Below are 16,869 nucleotides of genomic sequence, written 5' to 3' on the forward strand. Positions count from 1 at the left end.
ATGACTTTCACCCTCAAGTGGAAAATATTCACTTTTTGGTGTTTGGTAACTAAATATAGTCCATCACTGAAACTTTTCCAGGAAAATCCAGATAATACTTTTCCAGGAAAATATGGTCCATCACTGGAACTTCTTTTCTAAAAAGCAACTTCTTGAAAATAAGTTAGATGACTTCTTTTACGGAAGTAGGGAAAATAAGTTGTATCGTCTCCTCTCCACCCTGATAACCACTCTGTCCCCTAAATCCATCCTCATAGTTTCGTCTTAGACATAAAAACATTCTTGTCTGTACTGTACACACCTTTAGAGTGCATGATTCTTCATGTGTGTTTATTCCAAGAAGTAATATAGTAAATGTGTTTACCCCAGATGCCCGGTCTGGATTTTGTACATAGATGATGTGGAGAGAGCAGTTTCGTTCACTATCTCTTGGTTATCGACAATCGTGACATAAAATTTTGGAGTGAAGATGTCAACTTCTGAGGAAGAAACAAGGAAACATCTCACACAATGACGCATCTTAAACAATTGCCTTAAATTCCTTCAAAGTCAAACCATCAAACGACATTGAACAAGTCTATTTGGGAACAACTTTATTAACGTCTTTAAACAGTTTCAATACTCAACTCACCACTAATCATTTACTTTCGATGTTGCAAAAGTTATACCTTTGTTTGGGAATTAATCAGATTAATTTTCTATATCACAAGTTGAGGGTAGGATTCCACTATGTTATTTAATTTTGTATCATGATACCATAAGCAGCAACGACAATGACAAAAGTGAAAGATCTCTAGTGTTTGAAACCCCTAGAGTACTAAAGATAAGGTAAAAATGCCTATTACTACCATTTTTTCTCTTTTAAAAACTAGAAAGCCTTCAGTCTAGAAATCAAAAGAAAATTTGGTTGACACAAGTCAGTGATTGGACATTGAGCGGAAAAAAACTGCTTTTTACGGTAGATTTCAAATTACAGAACAGAATGTACCATGTTGCTTCCATTTGAAAAATGTACATGAAAAACCACTCAGGGCATTTCGTCAACTCTAGTGAGCTACTGGCATAGAGTGAAGTCGAGCTCCAAACAAAAGAATGGTCTCGAGAATAATCCTCAACCAGCAAAATTCCACTTCTGAAACATTCCTGCAGCCGAACAAGCGCAGATATTGGAATCACAAAAAGTAATCTGGAGTCTTCCTTGTGGTGTCGGGCTCTATCTGTCGAGGAGCTGGGTCAAACTGAAGGAAATTCTGCTCCATGTTTTCGCCTATTTCTAGAATGGCAGCCATATTACCACACCGGTAACAATAGTTTGGAGCACTAAATACAGTCACAACATTCTTATCCTGCCAAAGTTGCACCACCAAATGGTATGTTAAAGTCACAAAATGGTCGCGCTAACAAGTACCAATGAGATGAAAAGAGTAGGAGATGAGAGGGGATGTTTCAATTTAGGTTCCACAAACCTGACACCAATTGAAACCCTCCATCACAAGCTGATGAGCTCTAGAAATCAGGGTGAGACCATTGGTGTGATTGAATTGAGATGCTATATCCTGTCCAAAGGTGTAACCAGCCCCTCGAGGTGATATTCCCCAACCACACCGATCATCTGGATCAGACCACAGGAGATCACACATTGGCCCTTCATGTGGAACCTAATTACCATCAAATAAGATGCATAAGCAATGAGGCCAGCAACATTAATACACCACTAATGCAAAATATGCAACGATCAGCAAAAAGTTAATAGAGCTGCTATAAGAACATGGAGATGTCAGACTTCATCGGATATCAGATAATAAAAGGTAGTAATTTCTGTCTCAAAGTCTCTAAGGCGAAATGGAGATATCATTGCATAGCAGATCAGGAAAATGTTAACAATGAATATCAGAAACTCAAACTGTGATAGTTCCTCTCTCTAGGCTTCTGAGAATTGAAAAGGTATGTACTATGACATGGCAAGAGAAATGACGAGTAGGGAATGGGCTATACTTGAGCATTTTATGGTAAATATTGAGAACAACCGTAAACCTATAAAGGAAAAATTAGAAATTACGATGAACTCTTTGAAATGATAAAACAGAAATTTTGTTCTTTTCTTTGGAACATCAATTCTGACTTTGTAATTCTACTGGACATTTCTGCAGAAACATAAACTGCGATGGACAGAAAGTTGTTGCACCAAGGAAAATTTTTTGGAAAGTAAAACTTAGTTACTGCAGGATGTCTCTGTGAGGGCATCTGCTAAAATTTTGAGGGGGGAAGACCTGCCAGAGTTGGATAGATCAAGTAGGAGGAGAGCCACCGGTGACAAAATACAAGAGTTTATGTGGCATCACCAGATTATAAACGTGTAAATCTCAAAACGGATATCTACCTCTTGTATACGGTCCAGCGCTCGGATATTATCCAGTGTATCCAGAGAAGGTGAGAGTCCTCCATGCAAACAGAATATCTGTAATAAAACACTATATATTAGCTAACATTTCTACTAACATGAAATGTCAGTAAAGTAAGAGCTCAAACCTGACTCTCTATGAGTGCTGTTAGTGGTAGATAATCAAAAAGATCAGTGAAATACTTCCAAACATTTGCATTGCCATATTTCCTCAAGCATTCATCATAAAAACCATACCTGGCAGGAAAAAGAGCTATGTTAATTACACCATCCATGACTTGAACAGCAGTCATACGGTCCTCTATAAACCGAAGATGAGGGACATTGACTATGAATCACACTAATAATTCATCCCAATGATATATGAGTTTACTGAACAATTTTTTTATGTTATGAACTTACAGTTACTATAGACAATTACCAGTAATCGGATTTTAAGCAACCTCATAGGGTCATTATTTTTAGTGTTTAAATGTTAAAATTATTCTTTAAACATATTCATAGCTGATACTCTCACACCGATTTGAAAGTTTGATCAAGTCTAACAAATGCCGTGTTTTCTCGAATAAAATAAAAAGCATTAATTTATATGACTTTATTTTCCCGAGATGAGAAGAAAGCAACCTGTGGCACATCCTCATCTGCATTATCCTAAAGTTCATATAAATTATGGGAACCATCCCCCTTCCCCCTCCTTCAAAAAAAATAAAAAATAAAATTAAAAGAACTCATTTTTATCCTTAGCCTTGGGAACAACGTTTCCCCTCCCTCCAATAATAATTACAATTTCTGGTATAAAGGAAACCATGTTTACAAACTATTAATAGTAGAATATACTCCCTCCATTCCTTTTTATATGTCATTCTTACTATAAGTAGTTGGTCCATAATACTTGTCATTTCATAAAATCAATGCATAAATTACGATATTCTTCCTATTTTACACTTGGGAGTTATTCGCCTTGAAAATATACATTTGAACAACATATAAAAACTAAGTGAATAATTCATGTTCATTGGTCAAATTAATTAATTCATAATCCTTGATTGAAAAGTTAGACTTCAATTTTTTTTAAATAAGGGTAGAATAGTAAACTTAATTTCTTAATGCACGTGAAATAAAAAATGGTGACATATAAATAAGAACGGAGGGAGTATATACCAATAAACTGCATGTAGATTAACTCCGACCGACAAAATAAAGACATTCCACCTATTCCTATAGAATTTCTACTCCCACCTTTTTTTGGTGCATTCTTCATGCTATAAGACAACGGCGTGATTCAAACATGCACACGCGCGGTAGAAAGTCTATCATGTACGTAGTCTCTCCTGAACATTACCTTAATATAAAGACAAAAATAGAAGGTAGAGAACCAGTACTTAATCTATATCTATATCGTTTCTAAAACTGGAAGGTCAATAAAAGCAAAGGTATATTGGTTGATCACGTGTCAATAACTCAGTAAAGAAAAGAACAGTTTTGAAGCAAAACTAGAACAAAAATAATTTCTTTGCCAAGTGGAAGGTTTAGATTTTCTCTGATCAGTTCATGAAACATTTAACATGGACCTTCAAGCAGAGTAGATTAGGTAGGTTTTTTAACATTCTTCTAACTGTGTTATTATTGACTAATCAGAGCCTATAAAAAGAACAAAATCAGAGTACACAGCAGTTAAAGCTACATTTTATACAAAGAGACTAGGAAAAAAAGAGGTACAATAGAAGTCCATATGCCCATGTGCAAATAATATAACTATGAAAAGAATAGTTCTTTGGATATAACCTGTGAGAAATATAAACCATTACTAGGCACCCCCAAGTTAAATAACAAGATTACTTAAAAGAAAAATTAGAAAACTTACACTTGGGTGATTTGCCGGCTTTCATGATTTCCCCTAAGAATCGTGATTCTATCTCTATAACGAACCTTCAGAGCAACCAAAAGTGTGACAGTCTCCACTGAATAGTATCCACGGTCTGCATTCATTGAACAATTATTCAATGATAAACAACTACAAAAATACTCAATCACAAAGAGAATTGGTAATGCTAGGATTGGTATGATGAAATGAGTGTATGGATGAGAAAAGAAATTGTGCATCACAGAAAATGTTAATACTCCCTCTCCCTTGTCACAAAAAGAATGTCACCTTTCTATATTTAAAAACTACCATTTAACTTTAAACTTCCAAGTTTACCTTAATGAGATGATTTATTGCCACATAAATATCTATAAAATGTTTTATACCACAAGTTTCAAAAGTCTCCGATTATTTCTTATACTTCGTCACCAGACAAACACCATCTGAAAATTGAGCAGTATGAAACTGTGGTTTATTAGCCTGAAACCTTAATGATGGAGCACTTGTCAGATGCAAAGTTTTAGAAAGAGGACAACAAAAGAATGAATAATGCAATCATGATCACAAGGAACACATGCACGTTATATTATAAACCAAAAGACAACTCTGAGAGAGAAAAGTTTTCAACAAATTAGGGATGAGTCGGTGTCAGTTGACAGCATTTAAAACACTACTGTGTTGTATTCCACTGGGTTAGATTAATTACTAAATGCCCATTCGATATCTGTGCAAGAGATCTTTTTACATAAGAGTACAAAGTGGTGACGAGGAACGCTTCCACTAAAGAAAGGATTTGTGTAGAAAGAAAGGCACAAAGGAACACTTTGTTACAGGTAATAAGCCATAGCACCTTTTCCCGAATTTATGAGTCGGGAAATAAAATCCAACACGTCAATCCTCACTTTCACAAAACCTGTCTTCTCGCACTTAAATAAGCTTAACAAAAGGACAATCTGCATGGACAACAAGCAAAAGTAAATCCAATGACGCAACTCTCACTTGCCAATTGTCAAGAACTGCCCTGTCCTCTCGCACTTAAGCAAGCTTAACACAAGGACAATAGACATGAACAACAAACCATTGTGTTGTCAGATACAGTAAACAATAACTACAAACAAATTTTAGTCACTCATCACTTTGATTGGCTAAACGATTGTTCCTCAATTAGTGCCCTGCACGTGTTGACAGGATATTGCCGGAGCAAACTTTGACAAGTCCAAATATCTTTGGCCAATGAAATTTTCCAAATGAACAGGAATTTCTGTACCACCTGCTGCAATCAAGACCATTATCTTACGTCTGGAGAAGTCCAACCAGCAGTACATTTCAACTCCGCACCACAACAATAGTTCATGATTCATCACTTCGAGGTTAAACAATGAACAACTTAAATTAAAGCTTGTCATTTGTCATAAAACAAGATGTTATTAATGTAAATTGCCAAAACAAAAATCAAACACTATAATAACTACACCCATTGATGAATGGACAATCCCAGGTCATCCACTTCCTGAAACGGCGAATGAAGAGCCCCCATGTGGAAGATTTTGAGGAGCCCTTATTTTGTGCTAAACCACTCCCATGACTATTAGAGCTCACAACAAACATAGGTGCTCAGCATAAAGTTACTGTTTACAGTTGAATATACAATGTTGTTACAAGACCTATACCTCCATTAACATTAGTTGGCCTTCTCATTAGTCACCATATCCAATGACAACAACTACACCTCAACCCCAAACTATCAGTTATATGAATCCTCAATATTCATTCTGCTCTATTTTGACTTCTTTTTCCATATTTTAATATCAATTATGAGTTCTCTCTCAACCGAAGCTTCTCTAATTTTCTATGGACATACTAAACATGAAAAAAAGAAGAAGAAGCTAAGACACAATTAGCAACTGAAATTTAACAAAATTAGACCACAAAAAGAATTACTTGTACAATTCAATTCACATCTAGAGAATCCAAAGCCCTAATAAATGCAACAAACTACAAAATCTCCCAATACCGAAACAAATATCCAAAAACTCACCAACATAATCGCCCATGAAGAGATAATTAGTATCAGGAGCATTTCCTCCAATCCGAAACAGTTCAATCAGGTCGTAAAACTGACCATGAATATCACCACAAACAGTCACCGGACATTTCACCGGCTGAACATTCCATTCCTCAACAAGTATAGCCCTCGCCTGATCACATAGAGTTTTCACATCCGCTTCCGATAACGGCTTGCACTCCATCAATTGTTCGATCTGCCGATCTAGATCTGCATGAGACGGCATTTTTTTCCAGATTCCTCTAGAACTCTATAGAGCTTTAACAGAATTTTTTCCTTTCCTCACAATCTCCGATCTGAAAACTTCACGCCGACCGATCAGAGAATCGAACCGATCGAAGATCGAACGGTGAATATTCAGCTGATATCAATCAAACGAAATATACGTAACAGAAAAATAAAAATTAAACAGAACAAAATTCAAAAAAATACAAAGAGATTGAATATTGATAAAGCGCTAGGGTTTGAATCTCCAAATCATCTGGTGTTATTGATGTTCTTCTTCATTTTCCCCTCTCTCTTTTTTCTCTCTCTCTCTCCTTTCTCTCTCTCTCTCTTAGAAAAAATGCAGCGAAAGCTTTTTCAAATGTAATAATAGCTGTATATATATAACTGACAAAATACCTTTGTTGTATATTATATATTATATATGCTAGGTTCTAATTACTTGTTCAATTTTTTTCTTTATAGTTATTCTTAATTACTTGTCTATTTGACAAATCAAGAAAGAAGAGTTTTTTTTACTTATTATACATTCAATTAATTACTTTGAAAAATGTATAAACAATTTAAAAATTTTAAGTTTTTAATTCAACTACTTCATACTCCTTATGTCCCTAATTACTTGTCCACTTTTGAATTGACACACATATTAAGAAAACATTTAATGACTCATTTTACCCTTATTAATTATGAAGTGCATAAATTAAAAACTTAAAATTTTTAAGAAGTTCTACATTTTTCAAAGTAATTAATTGAGGATATAATAGGTAAAAATAAATTGTCCTTTCTTGATTTGTCAAAATAGACAAGTAATTAGGGACAACTAAACAAAGGAAAAGTGGACAAGTAATTAGGGACAAAGAGAGAGTGATTAATAGGGATAAAATGATAAACTCACTATATCAATAATTATCTTCTTAATAAGTGTATCAATTTAAAAGTGAACAAGTAATTAGAGACAGAGGGAGTATTAGTTATCACATTTGTTTTTATTTTTAAACAAGTTCTTTAAGGAATTATAAAAAGGGTATTTTGTATTCATTTGTTTTTTAATTTTTTTCAATATAATTAATGTTGTTTATTTTTAAAAAAATAAAATTCTAAGAATAAAATGAAAATAAAAATCATTGTAACTTGATTTTATAAATTGATAAGTATTTTATCACAAATATTTTTAATAATGTCGATAACTAATATGAAACGGAGGGAGTAGAACTTGCTTCATTAGTCACACATTTCTATAATATTCTCTCTAAATGATTCCAAGCTAACCGCATGACATGACACCAACGAGCATAAAATAGACTTAATAAACTGAAAATCCAAATCAAGTTTAAAGTAGTCTAACATATCATAAAAGAGAATTTAACACACACACGCAAAAATTTACTATTTGTCTGAAAGTCTTTACACATAATGAGTTGATAAGACAAATTTCCGGCTAACTCTAAATTGTCTAAAACTATAAAGAAGTACTAAAGAAAGTCGTCATAGGTCATCCTCGAAACATGAGGACTCTCCAAAAGTGGTACTATGTTGATCAAAGTTTGTACTAACTGCGGCCTGAAGGATGCGCGTCAAAACTTATATTATGAAACAATATGGGTAGAAAAGTATGCGATCAATACTTGGAATGTATTGAGCATGAGGAAAATGCATAAACATGATATTAAAACATGATAAGTCTGAAAACATGTTAATTCAATGATCAAGTAAAATACAACAAGAAAACTGATGATTTGATCTGAAAACATAGTACATGGTCATGCAATAACTGAAAATCATATCATATTGTGGGAGATACCATTAAACAATATAAATCATGTGAGCTATAACTTGGAGGTCAATGTACTGCTCCCACACCGAAAAGAGAGTGTCATATTTGCCAAGGTAAGAACCATGAAATCTGAGCTAAGGTGGATCCACTAGCTAATGTCCATCTAAACAATATCTTATGATTGCACGTAGTTTTGGGACAAAGGGATTGCTACTAAAGGTCTCATGCCTCTACTAAAGTGTAAGCCTTCATCCCTAGGTCCACTTGGTGCTAAGTAAACTCCCAACAGAAACATGCATAAATAATGGCATGATGACACTCATCTAAATCCAAGAAAAGTCAGTCTCAAACCCAACGAAACGAAAGAAAAGCGAAACTAAAATAATAATAACATGAAAGTGGAAAACTTAGTCATTCTAATATAACCCCAAAACTTGGTTGTCACGTGTACAAGCCACTAATGTTAACTACAAAATTTAAAAGATAATATAAGTCTCAATGTCTTTGTTTCTAGAGTAGAACAAAACATCAAAGAAGGAACAAGAGAGTCTGCCGGGATGACGAGCAAATACCTCTCACTGTATCCTCAGAAAGCCTCAAAAATAGAAGAAGATCACACGGGTCTGAGCTCGGAACCTACACTAGTGTAGAAGTAAGGAGTGAGTACCAAATAACACGGTACTCAACAAGCAACCTACTAAACAAAGAAAAGCTAGCTAGAGTACGAGTACTCCTTTCATTCCAACCGAACCTCCTCAACTACAACCTGCATAGAGATCTGCCCAACGTAACAGTTTTACAATATATACTTCACAAGGCTTAATAATCAAAATCCAACAGTCTCAGTTCAACAACAATTAAGTATCAAGTATGTTAATCACAAGTAGCAAGTAGACTGATCACAAGTATCAATTAGATCATTCACAAGTATCATATATATCATTCACAAGTATCAAATAGATCAATCACAACTATCAAATACATCAATTCACTTTAGTCAAGTAGGTGCCAGAACTATTTTTCATCGGCACCAGATCACTAGCTAGAACTATTTTCCTTCAGATTTATATCACTAGCCAGAACCATTTCCCGTCAGCTTTATAAATATCACTTGTCAGAATCATTTCCCTTCGACAAAATATCACTAGCCATAACCATTTTCCTTCGACTTTATATCACTAGCCGAAATCATTTTCCTTCGACTTTATACAATATTACTTGTCGAAACCATTTTCCTTCAGCATAATCACAATCATGTCTCATCATGGTGCATAAAATCAATGCAAATAAGCAATTTTACACCATAAGGAAGAGAGAATAAACTCAAGCAATTCAAGTCCACAATAATGCCATCAAAACATTTCATCAATCAACACGTTAGGGTCCACAACAAGACAATTCACAAAGCACAATTATCAACACGTTGCCTTTTTTATTCATTAAGATCAATCAAGTGGAATAATTGAACCCGTCACCTTATTCCCATTACTCCCCCCCTCCCCCCCCCCCCCCCATACACACACAATGAAGGAAAATATATGATTCTACAAGTTTTACAAGGTTTAGAAGTCATTTGCCTCAATTCAATCAAAAGTCAATCCAAGACTTAAGTCTTTCCTTTCGAACAATGTCCAAAGCCACACAATCTAGTTCAACTAAGTAATCGCAATAAGATTCTAGAAATAATAACTCCTCAATCATACATTTTGAAAATGGGTCAAATCAACTCAAAAATCCAATTTCGAATATGAAGTTTGAATCCAAATATCTTTACTTGAAAATGTTACCTAAGACATTTGGAACTCATTAGTGAAAGCCATTTCGAAAAAGAAGTTAAAATCAGTTCACATTCATCATTTTACTTTAGAACCCAAGTTCTTGAAAATCCATATCATTTGCCAATCAAAATCTCAAATTTTGGTGTTAAAATTCATCAATGATAAAAGGAAATTGAAGCTTTAGGGTTACAAAGACTTACCCAAATGATTCAACAAAATAAATCTCTTCAAAATCACCTACAAGGGTTTTGCAAAATTTAAAAATGGAAAATGGGGGTTAAACTCGGAAATTTCAGGTCTAAAATCCCTGTTTGTTCTCGCAAAAGTGACCCAGGTTTGCTTAAGTGAACACCGCTAAAGTGACCACAAATTCGAAAAAGCTAACCCCGCAAAAAATGTCGACCTTCGCTTTAGCGATCAAACCTTTTGTTTCGCGAGGGTCACAAAAGCGCAAGACCTATCGCAAACGAGAAAGGTACAAAACTTAGGCATTAGAAAATTCAGCCAACTTTTAAATCATCAAATGGACCCTCGGGATTCGTTCAGAACCCCGTACACACAAACCATATATGCAGCTTGACTAAACTCAACATTTCAGATTCAATAGAACCATCTAAATACGAATTCAAGGTCTCATTAATCCGAAATTCTGTCATGACTCAAAGTATACCCTATGCATAACATGGCTTATAGGACCCCGAGAGGCCCTACACAAGCCACTTAGTATACATCATACAAGATAATAGAATTTAAAGAAGTCAAAGAAAACATTTTCATATTTCAAAAAAGTGTGACAAAGCGGAAGTCTAAACATAAGTCTCAAAAGTCATCTAATACATCATAAGGAAAGTCATTGGGACGTAACCCATACATCACATACAAAATCTGAATACAAAACTAAAAAAAACAATAGTAGTATCATAGTCCTCGGAACATGAGGACTCACCAATTCTTGAACTTCGAATTGTCAACGAGGCCAACTAACCACGAGTATGGAAGGTAGGACCGCCGGACCCTCGATTCATGAGATAATGTAGGCACAAGTATGCGTTAGTACATGAAATGTACTAAATATGAGGCAATATGAATAAGATAGACATGATGACATGAATGACTTAAAAACATGTGAATGTTTACACATTTAAAAGCTTTAAGGAAGAAATGACATGTACATCATGAAATATGGTGAAATACTTTAACATAAAGGACATAAGAAAAGCTTTGAAGAAAACATAATCGATTTTGTGAGATATTAGCTTTAACCGATAATAAGACCATGAGAGTTATTTCATAGAATCTGGTATATGCCTCCTACCGAAAGAAGGGGAATCTACTTGCCAAGGTAGAATCTGTACATATAATCATTTTCTAAAGTGGATCCACTAGCTAAGTCATTTAAGATAATCCTACGGGGGCACGTAGTTTGGGACTAGAGGTGGCTACTAGAGACAACCCTATTTGAGCTTCCACCTTAAATCCCTCTCGGTGCTAACTCTAAATCCCAACGGAATAGATAAAAGTCAAATATTAATTTAATATAGGAAAGAAAATGATCAATACCAATCCACATCTTTCAAGACCAAAATATAGAATAACTCCTTAAACATAATTTGACATAGATGAGAAAATCTTTCACCAATGTGAATCCATATGTGAGGAATATCTTTCACAATCATGATCCTAATAACATGTGAGGAAAGCTTTCAAAATAACATTAATACTTTCCTTTCAAAGCATTGTCAATTCATTTACAACAATTTCATGAAAACATACATATGTTCATAAATTCATAATTCATAATTCATAATTCATAGGCTTATGAGTTCATCATAGATGAATAGTTGGGAATCATAATTGGGGTATGGATCAACATAATTTCAACTAAGTATCATATATTAACATTGGATCATGCATTGGAAGGCTTAATTAACAACAATCAACCACAATTGAATGAAATCCATAAAATTGGATTGAAACCCTAACTCAAACAATTGAAATTGAATTGAGAAATTTGGAAATGGTAAGAACCCATGGAGGAAAGGACTCTATGGGTGAATACCCACAGACCTTGATGCTAAAAGCCCACAAGGAATGATGAATTGGAGCTTTGGATGAATCTTAACTCTTCTTCTTCTTTCTTAGTCTTGAGAGAATTTAGGGGAATTTAGGAGAATGAATAGAAAATGGTTATTTGGGGCTTAAAATCTTTATATATGGCATAGGGTAGAAGGTAAAACAACGTAGTATTGGGTTAAAATAATCAGAGAAAAGACCCAAAATCCCTTTAAAATAATTGTCAAAATCAATCTACGGTTCAGACCTATGGTCTATAAGATTTTATACAAACCGTAATGGTCAATCATATAAAAGTTCAGAAACTATTATTTGGTCCAACTTTTGATGGGACCTTTCTACGGTTCGTAAATCTCCCTACGGTCTGTAGACACCAACTGAAGAAATCAACTTAACCTTCAAAATTTCACTGAGTGTGGGACTCACCTACGAGACCTATCTACGACTCGTACATTGGTTGACGAGCCGTCCTAATCAACCGTCAAATGAGGTACTGAAACTTATACAAAACTCTACCCTGGTTATATGGTTCTCTTCCTAGGGTCCGTAGGACCCCCTACGGTCCATAGGTTGGACCCGTAAAATCAGTTCTCAGGCAGATTTCTGCACTATCCTTTTCCCTTCGTCTTTCCAGCTTCTGAGGTGTTAAAAATTTGCAGAGGTCACAAGAAACGAAAATAACGCTTAAAAAGACCAAATTAAGCTTGAGACTTCTGAAAATTCAATCAAGACCTCCTCTAGGCCTAAAATTATCCCCCGAATTCAAAGAAACTGTTGAGAATCCGATCCGAGCATTCGAACCCTGAATGATGACCAAAGTCAACCTAAAGGCTAAAATTTTCATAAATTTCCAACTTAGGACCTCAAATCCTCAATAAGCCTCAGAATCTGAAACTTTCAACTCTCTTAGACCAATTTCCACATTCCGAAGCTGATGAAATTAATAAAATTTCATTCCGACACTCGACACTCCAAAAGACACCGAAACCATTTTTTAACAACTTTAGCCTTCCATAACCCAAAAACTTACATAAATCACAACTTTTTACTCAAAGCCCAAAACAATTTTCAAATCCAATCAGAAATGACTCGGGTCAATATCAGGAAGGATAAAATGGTAATTTTATGAAAGTTTTCAAAAATGACCTTCCAGGTCATTACAATGCAATGTGTATTTCTTTTTAGGTATAGACAAATATCTTCTGCATCCAAAAGAAAATATGTATTAGCCATATTGCATTATTTATGTGAGACATGTACAAAAGTAACATTACTTCTTCCTTCTATATTTTTTGTCACGTCTTCATTGTCGCAGGTCTTAAAATGTTGTCTTTGTACTCAATATCCATGCTTAGTTAAAAAAAATATATATCCAAATAGCAATACAGAGAGGAATTTCATTAAGTTATAATACCTCAATTTGTTACTTTTATTTATAGGAAAGTTAAATTTTCTACATAAAAAAACAAAAATAACTAAGAGAGTTTTTACGTTATATATCTTAAGAAGCTTATCTAACTTCAGTGTAGACAATTTTAAAATTTTTTAGCATACCTAGATACTTTTTCATAAGAAGTACAACAAATTCATTTTTTAATTTAAAACTTCCACACGTTTCCTTTCTTCTTTTTTTTTCTATAAAAAAGGAAGATTTGTACTACAATATGAAGTAGTACATAATAAAATAGTACTACAAGCCAAATAAAATAAAGAAGAGAGAGTTTAGGACAACTTTCTCAATGTCACAACCCAGATCATCGTGATTGGCACTCACACTAACCCTCTGGTGGGAGAACCATTACTACAACCCGTCTAACAAATTTTACGAAAATTAAGACATTTAAAGATACAAAAGCAGGTTTAAATGCAGTAATAAACTGGAGTTTCCATAAACTCCGAAAGTTCAATAAACTATTACTAAACATCTGCATAACAACGCCTAAAACCTGAAAGTCAATGTACCAAAACTCTAAGTTCAACAAGTCTAAGAAAATGGGGTACAACCCCAAAACTAAACAACCGAATATCTAAAGTACTAATCTAAGTCCAAAGAAAATGGACTAAGCAAAAAGAGAACTTATGGCAGCCTGGAAGAATTGGCTCAACCTTGATTCGGTCTCGATCATTGATCTCCTAGCTGAGGTTTATCAGTAGCCGCCTGAAGATGCCCTATACTCAACAAAAAACGAGCAACATGTACAGAACATATTTACACATTGGTTATCATTTCAGGAGCAATGTACAATTACACATTCGCAATGACAAGTAGATATGACATTTCAATAGTCCTCTCATGGAACCATACCCAAACTGTTAGTGTACCGGGATGTGCCACGTGATCCCAATTAGTGTGTCGGAACGTGACACCCGCTTTAATATAAGTATCGGAACGTGACACCCAATCCCAGTTAGTATGTCGGAACGTGACACTTGGTCCATTCAACACAACCACAATCACAATCACACTCATATGTACATACTCATAATCATACAATCAAGTGTTGAATCATGACATACATTTGTTCATTCATACTTATTTCATTTGGTTTGATCAACAACGCTGCATTCACATACATACATGCATTACAATGAAGCAATTACTAACATACATCGCACAAAACATGAAATCAAACCATCACCTACCCTGAAATCAAGCTTGAATCCCCTTAAGGCACTTGAATCTTCCCTTTTCAGATTCTTTCTGCTTGTTCTAGGTCTACAAACAATTAATATACACAAGGATCAACAATTAAAGGTCTAATTATTCGGATTATAGCAAACCCAATAACCCAAGACCAATCCATGATCCTAAGGTGCAACTAGGGCTTTTACCCACCATCAAATTCAGTCCAAAATCCTCCCTCAATAATTTTTAACCAAGAATCTACATTCTACGGATCAAAAAATGGATTAGGGGAGTAAAATCCTTACCTTTAGCACCAAAAGTCGTGGTAAACTGTCAAGAAATTACCTGGGATCGTCTCTTAACTCTCAAGAACGAAACTTGCAGAAAAATAACATTTTTGCGGTTTTTCCCCGACTTAATTCGCGACTAAGCCGTTACGGCAAACCCCATCTCGCCACAACGGCCCTGCCCTAACGGGAATAATCCCGCCACAGTGACTTACACGGAGACAGAGAGTCGAAATTTGAGTTTCAAACCCCCATTTCACAACAACCTTTCAACCCATGACGTTCAAAGACTACCCGTTCACGCTAAGTTCAATTTTGAGAGTTCTACTCGCCGAATTCCATTAAGTCGTAAGGGTTCCTTCACGTCTTAGCTATCTACTCATGTAATCAAATTCATTATTAAATCTCTCATACATTACCAGATTTCCCTAGACCTCGCATGACTCAGATTTCGTTCAAAATCTGGACTAGGCTAGGAATTTTCAAGTCACTACCAAAAAGTTTTCTGACCCAAATTCTTTCCCCATTGGCTTTTCTATAACGCCGGAACAGGTCGTTACACTCAATGACTATTAACTTCTTTCTATTGATCAAAGTCATTCTAGTCTATATCTCATAGAAATTAGGCTATTTATTTTATTTATTCTTCTTTACCATAATTGTTCAATTCTCATGAACAAAAAAACTTCATATTTTTATATATCTAACACTACTAAAAAACTGCTAAAAAACGACGGAAGAAAAAGCGACGGACTAAGAGATGCCGTCCGTCGCTTTTTAATTAAAATAATTATTTTTAAAATTATTTTACAAATTAAAAATAATTATTTATAAATTAAACAATAACCACGATGTCCGTTGTTTTAATTTATTTTATTTTATTAATTAGTTTTTAAAAAAAGCGACGGACGGCATCTGTTAGTCCGTCTCTTTTTGGTCAAAATATCTAGTCAAACATTTTAAAAAAGCGACGGACATCGTCTCTTAGTCCGTCGCTTTTTAATTAAAATATTTTTTTTAAAAGCACCGGACGGCATCGCTTAGTCCGTCGCTTTTTTTTGCGTATTTTTGCTAATTAATTATTTTATATAGATAGTGACGCAGTCCGTCGCTTTTTATTAAAAATAATTATTTATTAATTTGAAAAAAGTCACGCCGTCCGTCGCTTTTTATTAATTTTAATTGTTTAATTATTTTTTAAATTATCGACAGACAACATCTTTATGTCCGTCGCTTCTTGGTCAAAATATCTGGTCAAATATTTTAAGAAAGCGACGGACAATGTCTCTTAGTCTGTCGCTTTTTGGTCAAACATTTTTTTAAAAAAGCGATGGACATAGAGACGTTGCCCGTCACTTTTTTAAAAATATTTGCACTAGCAGACGGGATTTTCCCCATTTCTCCATATAAAAAAAAAAATTGAGAAATATTTTGATTCAATTTTATTTAAATCGTCTTCCAGAGAATGGTTTTGTGTAAAATAAAAAACAAAAAATATTATAATACCGACTTTCAGATGTCGGTAAAATTAAATAGTATGTAATAAATTAATATTTTTAATTAACTTTAAATAAATCGTCCTCCAAATGGCGGTTTTATATAAGTTAAAAAATAATTTAATATAAAATACCGACCTCCTGATGTCAATATTATTTAATTAGCATGATTACTTTTTATTTATCTTAAAATTTAATGTGATACTGACCTCATGAGGTCGGTATTTTTTATTATATCTAATTACTTTTAATAAAAGCGACATCCGGAGGTCGGTATGTT

At 34.4% G+C, this 16,869-nt stretch overlaps 1 protein-coding gene across 1 annotated transcript; it reads right to left on the reverse strand.

Moving 5' to 3' along the window:
• Positions 1–939: 939 nt before the first annotated feature.
• LOC125834257 (serine/threonine-protein phosphatase PP2A-2 catalytic subunit) lies at positions 940–6,906 on the reverse strand. The gene is made up of 6 exons (XM_049513424.1): positions 6,304–6,906; positions 4,266–4,380; positions 2,530–2,638; positions 2,381–2,458; positions 1,467–1,658; positions 940–1,346 (listed from the first exon to the last, which is right to left on the reverse strand). The coding sequence occupies exons 1-6, from the start codon at positions 6,554–6,556 to the stop codon at positions 1,173–1,175; spliced, it is 921 nt and encodes a 306-aa protein (XP_049369381.1). The 5' UTR covers positions 6,557–6,906; the 3' UTR covers positions 940–1,172.
• Between the last annotated feature and the right edge of the window lie 9,963 nt (positions 6,907–16,869).

This window comes from Solanum verrucosum, unplaced genomic scaffold (genome assembly GCF_900185275.1).
Source record: "Solanum verrucosum unplaced genomic scaffold, falcon-dt-bn FXZP01000026.1, whole genome shotgun sequence".
Taxonomy (NCBI): domain Eukaryota; kingdom Viridiplantae; phylum Streptophyta; class Magnoliopsida; order Solanales; family Solanaceae; genus Solanum; species Solanum verrucosum.

What these genes read in the sequence shown, in the direction of transcription:
- LOC125834257 (XM_049513424.1), bottom strand. Translation starts at nt 6,556, where the DNA reads ATGCCGTCTCATGCAGATCTAGATCGGCAGATCGAACAATTGATGGAG. An exon ending in CTTCATGGGCGATTATGTTG is followed by an intron (nt 4,381 to 6,303) that starts GTGAGTTTTTGG and finishes CAATGAATGCAG; the next exon opens with ACCGTGGATACTATTCAGTG. An exon ending in AGGGTTTCAATTGGTGTCAG is followed by an intron (nt 1,347 to 1,466) that starts GTTTGTGGAACC and finishes CAACTTTGGCAG; the next exon opens with GATAAGAATGTTGTGACTGT.